The sequence below is a fragment of the Abramis brama genome (assembly GCF_963993115.1).
Source record: "Abramis brama genome assembly, chromosome: 22".
Classification (NCBI taxonomy): Eukaryota; Metazoa; Chordata; class Actinopteri; order Cypriniformes; family Leuciscidae; genus Abramis; species Abramis brama.
Window position 1 is genome coordinate 27581827 of NC_139984.1, and position 20687 is coordinate 27602513.

Genomic DNA, 20687 nt, shown 5'->3' on the forward strand with positions numbered 1-20687 from the left:
CACTCCATAAATTATTTTATTGGTCATTTTAATAGGAAGCCATGCAAAAACGAAACATTTCTGCACGGAGATTTCAAATTTGTTTGTATTTCTACACTATTGAGAATATTCAATGGATCTTTTTTGCATGCGAAATTTCGCTAATGTGACCGGACTTTAAGAATTGGGATGCAGCCTTACGGTACGTTCACACGGGTCGTCAGCGTCAACGCTTGACGGAAGGCGTGGCTGAAGTTTGGCACTGACGCCATGGTCATAGCAGCGTCAGCCAATGAAATTAGACAGGAACTCAACAACAAGCTTCATTGTCATTCAATGGTCATAAAGGACCGGGTGATTGCCCACCGCAATAATTAGTTTCTCCTCCATTTTAAAATTTATCCTCAGTTTGCTGCTCTTGAACAGGATGAACGTGATTGGCTGCCGCCTGGCTACTGTATTTGCATAGAGCGATCTGATTGGCTGACGCTTCCGTCGGCGGCGCTTCACTGGCGTTGCTCGCGGCAGAAGTTGAAAAATTCTCAACTTCTGCCGCGAGCAACGCCAGTGAAGCGCCGCCGACGGATCCACAATTCTTTTCGGCAACGCTTGACGTCACCCATTCAAAGTCAATGGGAAGCGTTGACGCTGACGCCCCGTGTGAACGTACCGTTAGCGTTAGCCATCAGCGTTTTCTACTTAAATTATTGTCTCAAACGCACATTAGCCTCGTTCAGTTTATTCTTCTCATAAACCCTGCTTATCAGAATCACTGTTTTATGCCATTTTGTACATCTGAATTTTGAATGGTACCCTGCGTATGAATAATATATTTGCATTGTATGAATATGAATATGTGCCCATCTGTGTACTGTATACATGTCATTGTTTTCACTGGTGCGGTTATGTTTTAATTATGTTTAACGACAGCAAGCAGTAGCTCAGAGACCTGGAGAGGTTTTGTGTCGGGTCAGCATGTCTTGGCGATGGATAAAGTCTTATTACTTTAGCTTAGGGAGTGAGTCACAGTCTAACACCCCGCTGCTCACACTAAAACACAACATCTGTTATTAAAAACCCATCAAGCCTCTAAGACAACCCAGACGCATGACTCATTTTTTGATAAATCTACCAGTTTTGTAGTAAATAATTCACCCAAAAATGAAAAAAAGTCAGTCATTCCAATCCCATATGATTTTCTTTCTTTATAGGAATCAAAAGGAGATGTTTTCATGAACGTTTGCGCTGCTCTTTTACGCATGATGAAAGCATATTGTGCCAATATATGCCCCAAAAAGACAAAAAAAAAGAGCCTCATAACTGTAGTTCATACAACTTGTGCATTATATGTAGGCGTGAACAATAATGTAAATGTCTGTCATGTCTCAAAGCTATTATATGGCTTCAGAAAACTGATTTGTAAGAAAATGAATACAATTATTTAGCAAGAATGGATTAAAATGATTTTAAAAAAATGACAGTAAAGACATTTATAATGTTACTTTATTTTTTTAGAGTTGTTGAAAACCTTGTATGACTTACTAAAAATAAAATAAGAGGTTTTTTTTTTTTTTTTTTTGAGAAATTCATAAGGGTTTGGAACAACTTGAGAGCGAGTAAATGATGACAATGTTTATTTTTGGGTGAACACTCCCTTTGAATGGACGTTTCATTGATGTGTAATTTGGCGCAGGTAGTTAATGTCTTTAGAAGAGCCTCGTCTGCATTCTAATACCTCGTTTCATGGATGATAAAGCAGGAATAATACCACAGATGTAATCTCAGGGTGTGTGTTTTGGGCGGGTAAGAAAATCATGAATGTGTCACCAGATATGCACCAAATATGTGAGTCAAACTGCAGGTGTATTATGCATGTGTGTTTTTTCTGCTGTCTTAGGGAGGGTGACTGGTGGCTGGCTCGTTCGCTGACGACAGGAGAGAGTGGATACATTCCCAGCAATTATGTGGCACCGTCTGATTCCATCCAGGCTGAAGAGTAAATCCTCTTCCTCCTCCTCCTCTTTCTCTTCTTTTCTTTGCTGTTCTCCTCCCCGTGCCTCCTCTGTTTCTTTCCCCTCGATGTGATGTCAGAAATGATTCTGGTTCCTTATCGTTAATGGAATCGTTTATATTACTAAATAGTTGGACAAATCAGTTTAATTTAGGTTTATAATCAATTTATATAGGGTTTTATTCAATTGAGATGGTTTCAAAGCAGCTTCACAGTGATGAATAGGAAAATAACAGAATCAGTTGCACAGACTTGTCGACTTTAATGCTCTGCCATGACGTTTTAAGCTTGATGTCGACTAGTCGCTGATCATGGCCTATAGAGGGCGCAACTGGAAAATAAATATTTGACTTCCACTTTTACGCTCTGTTTTCAACAGTTAAAATGGCAAATAAATGCATACTTAGAGCGCTCCACAAGATATGTTTGATTATACCATCTGGATGCTCAAAATTGATCGGGTGAATGCACTTTTTAAACAGCTTATTGTAGACGTTAGTAAAACTAATGCGCTGCTGCATTGTAAAGCACACACATACAGACAGTAGCTCGCATATTCAGTTGCGCAGAAATGTATTGTCAACACTGTTCTGTGATTTATTAATAAAATAACTTAGAAACTGGAAAGTTCTAGCATATATCTAGACGCTGCCAGGGAGTATTATTTCACACGCAATCGCTCTCTCACTAATGCATTCATATAAATGTAATCTTTACTGTGCTACTTTATCTGAATCTGATTTAGAATAAAATCTGTGAGAAATATAACAACCCATAGACAAAATAACTGATAAAAATAAGCTGTTATGTAGGAGCGCTGTGTCAAATGCCATAGCTGTGCACAAGGAAACCCGCGTTCGAGTCTCGGCTCAAGGTTCAGGCTTATTGGTTCATTATTAACATCATCAGCGACTAGTCAATGTCGACTCGACTTAAATCACATAAATGTTTACTTAAAAAAATCTGAAGTCGTTCAATTAGTCAGCTCAAGTCAGTTCAATAACAGTATCAGTATAGCAGAATTCAGTTTTAAAGCAGCTCTACATGAATCTACGTGAATCACATGTTAATGTTCTAACCTGCCCGACTGATTCAGTGATTGATCTATGAGTCCTTGATCTGATTCATTAAAAAGAACCAACTCATGAGAGCAATTTGTTCCTCATTGGAAACAATCTGACTCAACAGAACGATTTGTTCATGAATCATCACTTAGCAAACACTGTGAGTATTTTAGTACAGAAATATTTCAGTTCCAGTTTTTTTTTTTTACTTGAAGCTCAACCTTTGTGATGTTACCAACAAACTGATTCACACTCGCCCTTCCCTCTCCTTCCGGTCTGACCTTTGAGTCCTTCATTTTTCCCGTCATGGTTGCTCTCTTGTCCTCCATCATTATGAGTCTCTCCACCATCTCATCAGTTAGAAAGAAAAAAGCTCATGCCCAAAAGACCTTTTCCCTCTCGAACGAGTAAAAGTCGTCAACATGTGCCCCGTGCAGCTCATCTATTGTCTGTCCTGTTCATATGTAACTCGTAATGTTTCCTGAGACACACACACACACGCGTGCGCTGTTGCTCCGTCGACTGGAGCATTAAACAAATACACACAGAAACTCCTTTGAAAACCTATAATGACTCATTTTTCCACCCTTGCCTTGCCAGTCATCTCAGATTGACTCTGGAGAAAAGGTAAGACTGAGAGAGAGCCTGCCATGAGCGGCGAACAACAAACTTAGCTGATTTATAGACACTAAATGTCACTGGGTCAGTCATGAATCCCAAACACCATTGTTTTATTGTTGCTGGAACCAGGAATGGGAATATTACAACCTGAATCAATGTTCAATGTTTCATGCAGTACAATTCAGATGTTATAATTTTAGGCACAAAACGTACTCCACAAAAAAATTCACGTAAATTATTTCAGAACAGTGTTGCCATGATTAAGCCTACACTACCGTTCAAAAGTTTAGTTTAAGTTTTTTTTTAATACTTTCATTCAGCAAGGATGCATTAAATTGATCATATAATGTTAGAAATGATAAATGCTGATTTTTTTTAACTTTCTATTAATCTAAGTATATTGAAATGTATGACTGTTTCCTCAAAAATATGAAGCAGCACAACTGTTTTCAACAATGATGATAAGAAATATTTCTTGGGCAGCAAATCATCATATTAGAGTGATTTCTGAAGGATCATGTGACACTGAAGAATGGAGTAATGATGCTGAAAATTCAGCTTTGATCACAGGAATAAATTACATTTGAAAATATATTCAAATAGAAAACAGCTATTTGAAATCGTAATAATATTTCACAATATTACTATCTTACTATATAAATAAATGCAGCCTTGGCGAGCATAAGATACTTTTTTCAAAAACATTTTAAAAAATCCAAACTTTTGAATGGTAGCAGTGTACATAAATGCACAATAGAAAATGCGCATTTCTGTCTGCATACTGGCATAAATAATATCATAATATATTTCTGGCCAGCTGCATGTCTCTGATATAATGCTACATGTGATTACTCCCTCTAAATACCCTCTCTCTCTTTTTCTTTTTCTTCGTCTCTCTCTCCAGATGGTACTTTGGAAAAATCACACGCAGGGACTCGGAGCGACTCCTCTTGAGTCTGGAGAACAGGAGAGGAACTTTCCTGGTCAGAGAGAGTGAGACAACCAAAGGTGATTGTGAACAGTACCAACTACAAGCGCAAATTATTTATTTATTTTTTTTTTATTTATTTTTTTTTTTTTTTTTTTTTTTTATTTGTTTTATTTAATTTATTATTAATGTATTGTTACTATTGAAAATATTATTATTATTAAGTTATTTATAACTTATGTGTTTTGTTTATTAATAACATAAATGTATAATTTTATTATAAATAAAATTAAAAAAAATATATATTTAATTTTAACATTTTAGTTTACTTAAATTGTAATTTTTAATTATGTTTACAGTTGAATATATTTACATTTACATTTAGTCATTTAGCAGATGCTTTTGTCCAAAGCGACTTACAAATTAGGACTAGATTAAGCAAGTCATCGTGAAGAGGCAAAAAACAACAATAGTGCTCAGAATACTATATATAGTAGAATATATACTTCTTTTTTTTTACCATACGTCTGGTCACACAGTATTGATTCATAGGTCAAACTGCAAGGATAAATGGAAAATTGTGTCAGAATGAAATCAAGAGAATCACAAGGTCATGAGTTCGACATCCCAGGGCCAGGGAATGGAAGAACTGATATATGGCCCTATTTTAACGATCTGAAACGCAAGTGTCAAAGCGCAAAGCGCAAGTAACTTTGTGGGCGGGTCTTGGCGCTGTTGCTATTTTCCCGGCGGGATAAATGACTCTTGTGCCAGGCGCAAATCTAAAATGGGTTGGTCTGAAGTAGCTTCATTATTCATAGGTGTGGTTTGGGCGTAACGTGAAATAAACCAATCAGAGTGTCATCTCACATTCCCTTTAAGAGCAGACGCGCTTGTTCTATAGCGGAGAGTCCTATTATAACGGCGGATTTGCCAGGCGCGCGCCAGGAGCGGTTCACAGCCAAGGAGAGCAACGCTCTCGTCAGGGACGTTGGGGATGGAGAAACCCACCCAAATTAACTTCGATTAAAAAGGCGTATGATAATTTGGGTAAATGTGTAAGCTAGATGTATGCTTTTATAATAAATTGTCTATCTATCTATCTATCTATCTATCTATCTATCTATCTATCTATCTATCTATCTATCTATCGTAATTATGTATGATTTGCAAAAATGAAAACTGCTGCTTCTGTGTAGATGAGAGAATCAAAGTGCGCGTTGTGCACACATTGATTATGGCCAAGCATGCACCCTTAAATAGCTTATAAATAACATGCGCAACGCGCCACTGACTTTAAACTATTTTTTCCTGGTTAGTGGCGCAATTGAAATCTAAACCTGCAAAATAGCATGAAGGAACGTTTGCGCCGGAACACGCCTCCTTTTTTGCGCTGAACCGCCCAGGGAGCGCAAGTTCATTCCCTAGTTTAGCGACGTGCTTCTGTGGAGGGAAAAGCGTGCTTTGCGCTGGTGCAAAATAGGAATGAAACATGCGTCGGTGTACAAAGTCAATTGCGCTGGGTGCAAGATAGGGCCCAAAAAGTAGTTGTTTTTTATGCCCGGTTCAGACTACACGATTTTAGCCCGATTTTGGCACGATCCATTTGACGTATGGTGTCGTGGGGATTCGTAAACGACAATGTGTGTCGGGATGCAAGAATCGATTGATTTATCTCGTATAGTAGCGTGTCATAGTTGACGACAACCGACGCCGCGTCTGTGATGCTTCACGACAGAAAGACTGGCATGTTTAATTTTTTCCCGGTCTTTCACAACGGGTTCCATCACATCTGTGACATTGACCAATAGGAGCACTGCAGCTCTTCCATACTTAATGAAAGGTATAGGTATAATATTGTTGTAGTGGAGGAAAGATTCGTGGAGCTATGGCAGTCCTCCAGCCTTTATGATGTTTCCTCGAGGGACTACAGTGACAAAGTGAAAAACGATGCAGGCTCTTCAGCAACCCGGCGAGTAGGCTATATTTATTTTTACTACTGGCTAAAAATAAAAAAAACAATACTTTACCTCAAGTTCTCTTTGGAGGATTCCATACAGTCCTCTTTGTGCAATCTAGGAATATGTCCACTGTCAGGTTTTCTTTCTTTTGGGGGATTTTCTGATGACAAGGCATCCAGTGCAAAACACGCCGCTTCGCTAGCCATTGTTTACGCTCACAACATCTGTCAGTCGATAGTTACGCCTTCTCGATGACATCACACACGTCATAGACGGCGAGCGATAATTTGTCGGGAAGCAACGTGTGTCGATGACACGACAAGAATTTAGGAGTCAAAATCGCATACCCGGCATTAATAAAAGCATCTCCCAAACAACTAACAGTGAAATGTCCCAGTGCTGTTTGAACGCCACTCAGCCAATCACATTAGAGACTGGAGCGAACTATTGCATAATAAAGAAACAACGTGTGGAGGAAATTGCTCATGCCTGTGTCTACAGTGAAAAGAAGTTGCGTTTCAGTATTTGATTTCAGTGCAGATCAGAACAATGTGCTTGTTCAGTTGAATTCCCCTTTTCTGTTATCAGTTTGTCAGACGCAGTCATGCTCATATTCCTCATCTCCCTGTGCCAACCATCTTTTCTCTCTCTCTCTAAACATCGTATATATATCTACGCTCCATATATGGCCTTTTACCTTCACTTCTACACAAACAATGTTCATTTGAGATGATAGAGTGCTTGTGTGTGCATGTTTGAGCCTGATGAAGAAGGGAATGTGAAGGTCAGAGAAGTGCTTGCAGGGATGAAGAGCGAGAAGTAGGTCAACCCATAGCTGTGCCTATAACCGTGAGCCATATCTCCCAGCTCATAGCGTCAGCGCGGGGCACAGAGAGACCGAGATTACCCAGAGAGAGAGAAAACAAGGACGAGAGAGGCTGAAGGATGAGTCAAACCCCAAAGAGAGACCGCAGAGGGAACGAGGGAGCAAGTGACAGAGAGAGTGAATGAAGAAATGAGCCATGTGTGCAATGATGACAGCGCCCCCTACAGATCATGTTACACACAAAATTTATATTGTTAAGAATATGGGTAATCAAACAGTTGATGGACACCATTGATTTCCATAGTAGCTTTTTCAAGTTTATTATACTTAAGAATAAGGCAGCAACTGAATTTAAGTTGAAACAGGTGGATTTCTTTTTTTTTACAATTTTTTTATTCAGTGTTTCAATAATGGAAAATGGGACATCCCTTAAATTTTTGCTACAAAATGATGTATTTGTAGGGAAACTCCTCATGCTATTTCACACTCCAGTAACTGGCACCAAAAAGAAGTCTTAAAGGTACAGTCACAAAAAAAAATCCTGTTTAACAGGATTAAAAAATGGATTAAAGCATCTGCTGTTAGTGTAAAACTAATTTACAGTTGTTTTGATGCTAGAAACTAAAGTCGACTTTAAGTAAAGAAAGCAGACTTCAGAGAAAAATAAAATGCTACAAAAGTGCAGAATCTGACAGTTTCGAACCTGAAACGTGGGTCAATGTCCTCCATGTCATCGAGAGCACTTCATGACTCTATTCTTTGTGTTTTTTAGGTGCCTACTGTCTTTCTGTCCTGGATTACGACAATGTCAAGGGCCTAAATGTCAAACATTACAAGATCAGGAAGCTGGACAGCGGGGGATTTTACATCACGTCACGCACTCAGTTCAGTACTTTACAGCAGCTGGTCAACCACTACCGCCGTGAGTCTCTTTCTCATAGACACCTGCTTGTTTCTGAATGTCTGTGAGGGGAAGTGAAACGGACTCTTATTTCTGGAAGTGGGAACTCAGGTTGTTGCAATGCAAAATAAGGATTAGTTAAAACCTATAAATAGAGAAATGGCATAAAGAAATTACATAATAAATTATCCTTCACTTCTAATGATTGTGATTAAAGCAATAAGCCATGAGTGACCCTGAACTGCTCTACAGGTGTTAAAAACCCTAAAAGGAGTGTTAAAATGGGCCTAAAATTAAATTCATATTTATTAAGTTATTTATAAGTTATAGAAGTGTTATTTATTTTATTTTGATGATTATTATTAAAAATAAAACAAATGGTATTGTTATTATCAACAATAATCCTAATAATAATAATAATACATTTATTTATGTTTTGTTTATTTTAGTAGTTTTATTATTCATTGTTATAAATAATAAAATAAATAAATAATTGTATTTTAGAACATTTTAGTGATTTATTTATTTTATTCTTATTACTATAGAATTAATATAATAATTATAAATATAATTATGGTTATATTAATTAATAATTATATAGAATATTAGTATTACTGAAAATATTAATTGTACTTTTATTTATATATTTATTATTGCTTTAGAAAATAATAACTATGGTTATATATTATTTATTTATTTATTTATTATTATTATTATTATTATCATTATTATGTATATAATTATTATAATATAATAATTATGTTTATATATATATATATATATATATATATATATATATATATATATATATATATAAATATATAAATATAAATTAAATAATATATAATAATAATAAATAAATATATAAATAAAATAATAAATTATAAATTTATTTATAGGCTATATAAAATATAGTTGCCAATCAGCATAGCGACTTAGTACGGAATCAGAACAAACCAGAACTAGCAATTTTCTAAAAACAGATTTGAAAATATCGTGAGAAACATTAACACACTTCCTCCTGTCGGCGTGTGTCACAGAGCACGCAGACGGCCTGTGTCACTGTCTGAGTGACGTGTGTCCAGTGCTGAAGCCTCAGACTCAGGGTCTGGCACGGGACGCCTGGGAGATCCCACGTGACTCTCTGAGACTGGACGTCAAACTGGGCCAGGGCTGTTTTGGAGAGGTCTGGATGGGTAAGACTTCTTCTTTCAACTTCCTTCCATCAAAAATGAAGCTTTGTGAGTTAAATAAGTAGCTCACCGGTGTATAATACCAGAGTGCTTGTGTTATGATGCATTCACATGACAGACAAAGCTTGTTTCATGATTTCAGTGTCCTTTCCCCCTCATCAGGCACTTGGAATGGCACGACCCGCGTGGCCATCAAGACTCTGAAGCCTGGCACCATGTCTCCAGAGGCCTTCCTGCAGGAAGCGCAGGTGATGAAGAAACTCCGCCACGAGAAGCTGGTGCAGCTTTACGCTGTCGTCTCCGAGGAGCCCATTTACATCGTCACTGAGTACATGGGACAAGGTCAGTGCGGACATTCAGTGAACTATATTGGGATAAAGAAGCCTAAGAAATAAGAACTGACAGAAGGACGTGTAAATAGAGCATCAAATCTGGATATTAGCAGCTTTCTTGTGAGGTCTCCCAATAAAAGTGTGAATGAAGATGTCAAGGTGTGATTTCTGCTTTCACAGGAAGCCTGTTAGATTTCCTGAAGGGTGACATGGGGAAAATGCTGCGGTTGCCTCAGCTTGTGGATATGGCCTCTCAGGTACTTTTACACGGGCATTATCATATGATATCTAGTAATGTAATCAAAAACAAAAACTGTTTTGATACTAAAAACAAGTATCAAGTTTGGGGTGTGTAAGATTTTTTTATGTTTTTGAAAGAAGTCTCTTCTGCTCACCAGGGCTGCATTTATTTGATAAAAAATGCAGTAAAAACAGTAAAATTGTGAAATATTATTATAATTTAAAATAACTGTTTTCTATTTTAATACATGTTAAATTGTAATTTATTTATGTGACGCAAAGCTGAATTTTCAGCATCATTATTTCGTCTTCGGTGTCAAATGATTGCTCAGAAATGCTGATTTGCTGCTCAAGAAATATTTCTGATTATTATCAATGTTGAAAACAGTTTTGCTGCTTCATGTTTTTGTGGAAACTATGATATGAACTATGGAAAAAAAAATCAAGATTCATTGATGAGCAGAAAGTTTCAATGCACAAAAGTATAAATTAGTTTAAAAAACACATACTAATAATATATATATTTAAAATATAATACAATTAAATTATATTGGAGCTGTAGCTAAACTAACTCAAATAAAACCGTAATAGCCAAAAAATTACGTTTAATTAAATTTTGATACATAATATATTGTAAAGGATTCCAATCTTTCAACCTGCGTTAATTAAACATGAAAATCCCACTATAACGCTAGCAATAACACTAGATGGTCCTGAAAACTAAATTTGTAAAAAAAAGAAAAGTGAATAAATAAAACCATCATGGAACAAAAGCTAAACTGAAAGAACAAAACAAACAAAACTCAAAATAAAAAAAACTATATAACCCTGCATTGAAGGACAAACCATATTTAGAGACCTGAATATCGTAAAGAGCATTTTACTAAAAAAACACCATTGTTGTGCAGTTTTTGCATGGGCAAGCGCCACTGTCATTGTCTTCATATTGTATATAAATCTATTTATATTCTGTGGATACTCTGGAGGGCGGCACTGAGCCCGGCAGTGTTATAATATATGTGTTGTCCTCAGATCGCCTCTGGAATGGCGTACGTGGAAAGAATGAACTATGTGCACAGGGACCTCAGGGCTGCCAACATCCTGGTGGGTGATAACCTGGTGTGTAAAGTCGCTGACTTCGGCCTCGCTCGACTCATCGAGGACAACGAATACACAGCCAGACAGGGTGAGGAGGAACACGATGACTCTTTTTGCCGCATTTGGTCGTTTTCCATTTTCTTCACGTCTTCAGTTTTCCTGAGGCCATAAAGTCATTGTCTCATTTTCTAGAGTTAATACTGTTGCCTTTTATACAGTTCAACCTTAATTGAATGGGTTTAATCATGGTGACAGGCCTCTCTTAAATCATTATTGCAACAGGAGCAAAGTTTCCCATCAAGTGGACTGCGCCAGAGGCGGCTCTGTACGGGCGCTTCACCATTAAATCTGACGTGTGGTCGTTTGGCGTCTTACTGACGGAGCTGACGACCAAAGGCAGGGTGCCTTATCCAGGTACTACCGCTCTCCATGTTTCCAGTCATCCAGTATATTTTGAACAGAGATGGCGACAAAGAGGAAAAACTACTGTATGGACTACAGCTTTAAGTTAGGGCTTAAACTTTCATGACGATGAGACGCTGGCCCATCAACTGTCCCGAGCGTCATTCACGTTTATTCACGTTCATGCATTGTTAGAATTCATAAAATGTTACCAGTCAACTGGCGAGTGACAACGTTTAATATATTCGCCAACGCCAATTTTTACTCTCATTTGGGGCTTGCCAAGTGTTAATTTTAGGCCCTGTATTTTATCATTTAATTTTATAATTATTATTAAATAGTTAGTATTATTTTCACTCAAAATTATTCTCATTGAGTCCAATGCAGAATTTTTGTCATTCTCTAAAAAAAAGATGGAATACTTTATTAGTTATTCAGCAACCAAACAAATACAAAAATTCTAAAACTTAGATCAGGGATGTCCAATCCTGCTCCTTGAGGGCCACTTTCCAGGGCTGCGTTTCTCAGAAGCATCGTAAGCCTAAGGGGCTGTTTACACGACATCGTTTTCAGCTGAAAACGTAAAACTTTTTATGCGTTTTGGCCATTTGTTGTTTACACGACAACAGTGTTTTGAGTATGAAGGACTAAAAATGACAGAACGAAAAATAAATAAATAAAAGTAGAAATAAATAAATAAATGCAGAAATAATAGTGAAAATAAATACATTTTGGTTATATAAATGGCTATTTCTGTATTTTTACATGTATGTATGTATGTATGTATTTATTTATTTATTTATTTATTTATTTATGCATTTCTATATGTATTTGTTTATGTATTTATACATTTATTTATATATTTATTTATTTATATATTTATATATGTATTTATTTATACATTTATTTATTCCTACATTTATTTATTTCTGTATTTCCACATTTCTACATTTATTTATTTCTGTATTTCCACATTTCTACATTTATTTATTTCTGTATTTCCACATTTCTACATTTATTTTTCCCTGCGCATGTATGCTAATTGACCAATGGCTAAGCCACGCCCCCTCCACTCACTCGAGTCGGACAAACAGTCAACATTCGATAACAGGCGCTTTGGCAGCTGTCACAGTAGGAGACATTTCACAGGAGGCAATTGATGATTTTTTGGAGACAGAAAGATTATATATCATCTCGATGTCACCAAAAGGGCCTTAAATATGCATTGGAGGGTTATATTAATAATTTGATTGTTGAGAAGGTCGATAAGCTTCAGCTCCAGAACAAAGATTTACAGTTCACAGTGTAAACGTTATAGTTTGGTGCTATTTCGCTTCAAACGCTCGCTTTATACGCGCGTCCTATTCGCTTTGGATTCAAAATGTTCAAGCGTCGAACTAGACGCGGATACGCGCGAATTTGACGCTCTATTCGCGTTTGGTGTGAGCGCAGAATAATGAACAGGCTGCGATGTCAAGATTGCATTGCTGGAATGTGTGTGTTTGTGTGTCTGTGTGTGTGTCAGAGAGCGGGCGCGATCGAACAGTGGAAACATAAAAACATACTCCATTTTGTTCATACAGGGCATAATTAAAACTGCAAAGTGTTTAGCCTACTTATATTTGTGTAAAACACAACATTGTGCTTTTGTGAAACTGTAAACTCTTGTCAAACTGTAACCTACAACTGTCACCCAACCAAAATCACACACACACACGCTGTTTAAAAGCCAAAATGACAAGAAAAAACATAAAAACGAATGAAAACTGAAAACCGCAATGCATTGCAATGGACGAGGAAGCAGAGAATGTCCGAGTGTATTGGGTTAGCTATGCGTACTGTGATTGGCTCATCGCGTTTGGGGGCGTGGCTTAGCCATTGGTCAATTAGCATACATGCGCAGGGAAAAATAAATGTAGAAATGTGGAAATACAGAAATAAATAAATGTAGAAATGTGGAAATACAGAAATAAATAAATGTATAAATGAATAAATGTATAAATAAATACATATATAAATAAATAAATATATAAATACATAAATATATAAATAAATGTATAAATGCATATAGAAATGCATAAATAAATAAATAAATAAATAAATACATGTAAAAATACAGAAATAGCCATTTATATTACCAAAATGTATTTATTTTCACTATTATTTCTGCATTTATTTATTTATTTATACTTTTATTTATTTATTTATTTATTTATCGTTCTGTAATTTTTAGTCCTTCATATTTGAGTGCCTGAAAACGCAAAGTTTTGAAAACGGGTTTCAAAGTGCAAGTTTTTGAAAACGGTCTCCGTGTAAACAACAAAAACACGAATCTCTGAATACGATGACGTCATGCACATGCGTATTACGTATTCAATATATAGTGTTTCATCGCCATCTAATGGCCTGGCAGCAGAATACAGGGTTTCCGTGGTTTGTTTTGACAATGAAAACTCAAAAAAAAAAAACTCAAAGGAAAAACTTTTAAGTTTTAAGTATATCGTTGTCGTGTAACCAATGGTCTCCATGATCAACTTAGGCTCACGATGCTTTTGGGAAACGCAGCGCAGCAGAGTTTAGCTCCAACCCCAATAAAACTGAACCAGCTATTTAAGCTCTTACAAGGCATACTAGAAACTTCCAGGCAGGTTTATTGAGGCAAAGTGTGAGCCAAACGTTGTAGGACAAGTGGCCTTCCAGGACTGAGTTTGGACACACATTAAATGTCATATTTTAAGAGCCCCTTTCCGTGGACATGACATAAATTCCGGTTGTTCCCCCTTAATGACGACCCACATCCTTTGCCTGGTTAAAAAGCCACATTCTGACACCTGACCCACATCCACCCTGTTTCACATCTGTCTTCTGCTCAGGTATGGTGAACCGGGAGGTGCTGGACCAGGTGGAGCGCGGGTACAGGATGCCCTGTCCCGCTGAGTGCCCGGACTCCCTTCACGAGCTCATGCTGACCTGCTGGCGCAAGGAGCCCGAAGAGAGGCCGACCTTCGAGTACCTCCAGAGCTTCCTGGAAGACTACTTCACCTCCACTGAACCACAGTACCAGCCCGGCGAGAACCTCTAGAGAGACCCATCCAGCAAGCAGTGAAAGATATCATTTCCCCAACCAGGAAACCAATGCGGTTTATGCCTCGGGTAATCTGTGGCATAACCCAAACAATATTGATCCACATGGGATGACAACAGAGCATCCAGCTGTCTAATTCATCCTGTTTAAAGCAACTTATTGGGTTTTCAAATGGTCTCCGTGTCACGGCATCGCCCTCTGTAATTATCATCGCATGTTTTCCACTGCTTTCATCGCAGATGATCTAAAAAGAGGAAGTCGAGATGCATCTTTTCTGCATCAGTTCACTCCTTCAGCCGTTCATTTGTGCTGTTAGTGCTGATCATTACGTCCAGCCTTTTTATTTCCTAAGCTGTGCGGATTGATCTGTTTTTCTTGACCTCGATGTACCACCGTCTTTCTCCTAAAGCTTTTAGCGGATGCTCCAGATCTGTCATTCATCCTCCTCCTCCTCCTCCCACAATCCCTCATTTCTCTCCTCTCCCATCCCCCTTCAAACCCCCCAAAGCATCAAGCTCCATCAACTCCGGTGTTCTTCACGAACCCTGCGACCCTGTCCACAAGCTCGGATGGACGAGATGTGATTGTCCAGTAGGGGGCGTCTGACACCTGTGATCGCAGCTGTTTTACCGCCCTCCTCTGATGAACGGACGTTCCGGTTTATGTCTTCCAATAGATATCCAGGGTCTGTATCTGAACGTGGTATTTTATGCCTTTTACTGCTAGGAAATAGCTTTTTGTCCCACTTTGCTTGTTTATTTCTTTTGTATCAACCTGGATCAACTGGAATAAGAATGTGATTGGTTGAACACTAGTCACATGACAGATTGGGCGAGGGGAAAAAAACGTTCGGACTGAAATAATTGAAACGAAACATTCTTCCTTTTGATATGAACTCGTACACAATTGGAGAGTCGTACAGAATGTTGATTTCATTTGATACAGTTATTCTACTCTTCTAGTATTCAAAACTACTACTGATATATATATAGCATTGTTTGTTTAAAGAAGAGATGACTGTATAGTCCAACTTTGTGTGCCAATACAAAGGAAAAAAAATGAATTTTGTACTGTTTTATTATGTATAAAATGTATTTTTATTAATGTCTTTTTTTTTTTTGTATCAAAGAGGATGAGCAGGCTTTGTACCTATAGAATTTAAAGGGATAGTTTACTGAAAAATAACCATCATGTCTTTCCAAACACAACTGAGACGTTTAGCTGAATGTTCATGCTGCTCTTTTCCATATACGATACTTTATTGCATGGGGAAAATGTCCGCTAAACGTCTCTTTTTGTATCCTGTGGCAAAAATAACAGCATAAAGGTTTGGAAAGACTCGACAATGAGTGAATTGTGACATTTTATGTGAACTATTCCTTTTAACACTCATGAATATTGTTCAAGAGATGTCTCCTCACAGCTTTTTAAATGCTTGAATTTCAAACATTTGATCTTTTTCAGTTGTTTTAGCTTTTTTGAGACAAATTCTGACACACACACATAAAGTTGCCAATATGTTATATGCAAAAATAGCCATTGTTATATATTGAGATGAGAAGAGGGAGCTCAATTCTGTCTCTACTACTTTACCATCATAAGATCCACAGAAAGCCATGAACCTTGACTGTAAGATGTTACACATTAGAAACCGATCTTAGGTCAGTTACTGTGATGGTTTGAGATACCCGAATAAATATTATAATCACTGCTGAGACCATGTAGAACTAAATAGATTTGAATTGTAGGGTTGTTGTGCTGATATGATGATGGTTGCATTGAGCATAAGGGTTTGGAACTGTGAATAGTGGGTAACGTCGAGTTGTTTAGGATGGCATGCAGCTGTAATGGCGGTACTTTAGCTGGTAGATGAGTGACGCCTGTCGATATGCTGTATATACTTTCGTATGGTTACTGTAAATATTCTTTTCATATTTATTCATTTATGATCAGCAGATATTTGCTTGTTTCTCCCCTCAAGATAAACGCAAAGAACATTCTTGTTGCAACGCAAATCTGTTTTTTCTAAGATATGCAACTGAAATGTATAATGCGATTGCTTTTTAATGCTGAATAGAGAAGCGGCCAATCACAAATCGGCAAGCCATCATGTTTTAGTTGCTGTGTATTTATTTAAAATCTCTTTTTTTCAGCCTTTTGCGTTACACTAAGTAAATCACCTTTAAGAATCATTTCTTTATGTGTGACTCGCAACACACTGAAGTACTGTGTTTTATTATTTCTTTTTAATTCTTTTACCTTGCAATAAATCTGCTGTTGATTCTGACAGGTAGTTACAAAGTTAAACTGCACTGTATGCGTCGCTCTGACTTAATGAGGATATTTGACAGGTTCATGGACAATGGCATGTTCTTGGTCCTGAGTGAAATGACGGCATATGTGTTGTAGAACTGGAAAATAAAACAATCACTAAGAAAACTAATCAGATCTACAAGTGACCAGAATATTAGTGCACCCCAATGTAACGCATTCAAACTATGCAGTTGTTTTCTATCTGTATTTTAACTGCAGTTGCTCACAATCAAATTCCAGGTACTTTCTCCCAGTGTACAATTCTGCAATGATCGGTTTTAAAGTAAGAAATTACACTGAAATGAGATTTGTACTTTAAAAAATTATGACATGGTGTTATATTATTATTTTATTTTTTAAGTGCAATAAACTGTGTTTCTAAAGCTTGGATTTAAGCATGAGTTTTTTTTTCTCAGCAGCATGTTTTAAGTTTAAACACTGATTTTGTTTCCTTGACAAAAGTAGCTCTGATTGTTAACTTGTTAGTTAGCTTGTTTTACAGCTGATGCTAATAGGAAATGCAGTAAAAATCTGCCTTCAAGCGATTGCTATGATGTTATTAAGCTGAGGGTTTAAGGGAAATTGGTACAATATGGAGTGATTCTTATTAACTCAAATTAACGGATCATCTGTACAAAGAAATGAACCTTTGTGTAAGCAGCACAGATCTTTAACTGCAGGGTGAATGCATACTGTACATGCTGCTGTGATATATATGCATTAGTATTATCCTTGAATTATGCATGCTGATAATTATTATTATGATGATAATAAACATTTCATGCCATGAATGCTTTACAAAAAAAAAACTAACTATTATAGGCATATACAATTTCAAGTATGGCAAACACATTAATATAGAATACAAACTCTAATACTGCAGAAATAGCAATTGTAATGTTTAAAGCTAACAACATGATTTAATCAGAGAAGCTCAGTCTCTTAATTTAATTAAATATTCGATGTTTTGCCTATTGAAAGCCAGTTTCTTGTCCTTTAGCGACACCTACTGTTCTGTCACGGAAACGGCACTGTTTCCATTCAGTTTAACCATAAACTGTAGGTTAAAATTATTATAGCAGTTATCTTGCTTATTTGTTGGACTTGAGTTAGATATTACGTCTAACAGGGTAAAAGAAATAAATCACACATTTTTATTCACCATGAAATGATTGTGATATAGGCTACTTTTGATATTTTACGAGCTTGGATAAACTTCTCCTTTTTGAAAGAATACCTTGTTAGACTGTGAATAAAGCTTTGAGCAAACTGTGAAAGTAGGTGTGCTGTGCATGTGCTAGAAACCAAACCACGTGTTGCAATGCAAACACCTTCTGCAAAAAACACACCTCTTGTTTCTCTAACACTTTAACATTGCCTAAGAATCATTTCTAAAGTGTTTTGGGGTCCAAAATATAGGCCTGATTTCAGAGAGTCACCAAAAAGTTGAAGATAAATACTTTTTAACCAAATTTGAAAAGTACTTTGCAATAACAACAAGTCCAAAACAAATAAATAATTGTTTCCTCAAACTGTTGACAGAAGGCGCACATGGCGAAAATACATAGCCTACTATTATTAAAATTAGCAAGTTTATAATTTACAGGCGGGGAAGTAAAGGTTTAACAATCTCTGTTTTAAACCATGAATATTAATTAGGCTTACGTCATGTTGACTTAGTTAAAAACCCCTTCAGGGCCAAAGCAGTTGTTACACTTCGTTGACAATGTCTTTCAGCCAATCAAATGACCGAACGTCACGTTATGTAGTTAATATTCATGAGTCTTCCTTCTTCCTAGTAGCATTCGTAAATTGCCGGGCGAGTCGCAGCAGGTGATTTGGAGTCAGAGAGATAAACAAGGAGTTACAATTTACAACTGGGGTTAAAGGACCAAAGCTGCCTTGGAAGGTACTGTGCTAATTCATTTAGTTTCACTTGAATCACAAAGATGTCTTGTCAGTCGATAACTTCTAAACTATTAATTTAACGGCAAATGTTGAACTTCAGTCAGTGTTGCACTGCTTGAATGAGACGGTTGTGTTTTAAAAGTGGATCTTATGTGTTTTAAAAAGTCGTTAAGTTACTGTGATAACACATGGTTTCTGCAATGATGGATCTTTATCTTTACAGAAACTGTTTTCACAAACCGGAATCTTGAAAATATATAAGTTAGCTGCTATAGCCTAACGTTACATTATATGTGTATACATGGCCTAGCCTACAGTAATACTGTATGTGTATACCATAGACTAAAAAAAAAAAGATAGGCTTACGTTACCTGTAGCCGGAGGTGCTGTATGTTGCCATCAAATATGCTTCACGTTTTCTAATCTGTGTTTCTAAAATGTTTTTCTCAATCGTAATCGTAGATTATTGAGCACATGGTAGTAACGTTACAAACTTACATGTCTAAAAAGTGGTAACGTTACAACAATGTAAGTCCAACATTTCTCGCCACATTTTCCTGGCATATCAGAATACCTTGTTAATAACATGGTATGTAAAGATGTTAATCATCATGGTAACAATATCAACGTACCAACTGAAAAATCACTGTACCATGGTAACACCAACGTCTTTGGCATCAACGAACCTAACCTTGATAGTGCAATTATTGGATATATTTTGGAGAATCATATTAATATTTACCACTGTACATGGAATTCAGTAGCATTACTACAGCAGTTTTTACTAAGAGGGCTTTTTCTCCTTGTGTTTACATGCCACTATTATGATTGTTGTTCTGTTTAGTTTAGTCTCTATTGCAAACTGAGGCTGTTTCCTGAGATAAAGCCTTTCGGGATGTTGCAGAAACTTTGTTGTTGGTGATGTGTGTAGTGTTAGGTAACTTAATTATGTAGCTGAAACCGATGATTAATCATCTTGTGAGTAAAGTGGGAAATTCTGTTTCCCCTCATTGTTACCCAACTTACAGTACGAAAAAGGCCTTAACCCAGATACTTTAATCTTTACTCTGGTATATTGCTGTTTGTTAACACTGACTGTTATCAAGATGGCATTATAGCTCTAAATGCATTCTTTGTGTTGTGATTTATGAATATATAGCTCATATCCGTGTGGTACGTGCTTGTCCCATGTGAATTTGAAACTGAAACCGCACCTTTTATAGTCATGAATGGATGAATGTCACAAAACCTGTCAAGAACTTGTCCAGGTCATATTTCTCCCTGTATACAGTACCAGCCAAAAATTTGGAAACATTACTATTTTTAATGTTTTTGTAGAAGGCTTCTGCTCATCAAGGCTGCAAATATTTGATCTAAAATACAGTAAACAGTAATATTGTGAAATATTATTTCAATTTAAAATTAATGGTTTTCCATTTTAATATACTTTAAAATATAATTTATTCCTGCGATCAAAGCATCATTACTCCAGTCTTCAGAGTCACATGATCCTTCAAAAATCATTCTAATATGCTGATTTGATACCATTAACATAGCATTGTTAAATGGCTGAAATAAGGTCTGTGGTGAAAACAAGCTAGTAAACTCAGTCTGCTTTTACAGCCTCGTTATGCTTATAATTGTGCTCTTACAAACTATTCTAACTCAAACGTTGTAGGAAAACGTTTTTTTGATAAAAACTGAAAGAGTTGTCGGAAGATTAGTGATGGTGACGATGAATTTGTGGGACCGTGGTGTAGGCCTAGTTCGTTTATAGCCTACCTTTAGCTTTTTACTTCTGCCGACTGCATTTAGGCTTCAAAAT

At 36.7% G+C, this 20687-nt stretch overlaps 2 protein-coding genes across 7 annotated transcripts in view; both read left to right on the plus strand.

Moving 5' to 3' along the window:
* The window catches only part of src (v-src avian sarcoma (Schmidt-Ruppin A-2) viral oncogene homolog), a 48785-nt gene extending 31443 nt beyond the window's left edge, over window positions 1–17342 (plus strand). For 2 of the 3 annotated variants that reach the window (XM_084098776.1, XM_084098775.1), the window contains 9 exons: window positions 1877–1975; window positions 4580–4683; window positions 8163–8312; window positions 9332–9487; window positions 9647–9826; window positions 9997–10073; window positions 11089–11242; window positions 11437–11568; window positions 14430–17342. In XM_084098776.1, coding sequence (XP_083954902.1) covers window positions 1877–1975; window positions 4580–4683; window positions 8163–8312; window positions 9332–9487; window positions 9647–9826; window positions 9997–10073; window positions 11089–11242; window positions 11437–11568; window positions 14430–14638 — 1261 coding nt within the window. In that variant the 3' untranslated portion in view covers window positions 14639–17342. The remainder of the gene's footprint in view (window positions 1–1876; window positions 1976–4579; window positions 4684–8162; window positions 8313–9331; window positions 9488–9646; window positions 9827–9996; window positions 10074–11088; window positions 11243–11436; window positions 11569–14429) is intronic. The other variant, XM_084098777.1, reaches the window with a different exon arrangement.
* A 1396-nt stretch (window positions 17343–18738) lies between these two features.
* The window catches only part of mical1 (microtubule associated monooxygenase, calponin and LIM domain containing 1), a 36176-nt gene continuing 34227 nt past the window's right edge, over window positions 18739–20687 (plus strand). For all 4 annotated transcript variants that reach the window (XR_014604182.1, XM_084099532.1, XM_084099530.1 and 1 more), the window contains exon 1: window positions 18739–18863. The gene's annotated coding sequence lies outside the window, so the exon portion shown is untranslated. The remainder of the gene's footprint in view (window positions 18864–20687) is intronic.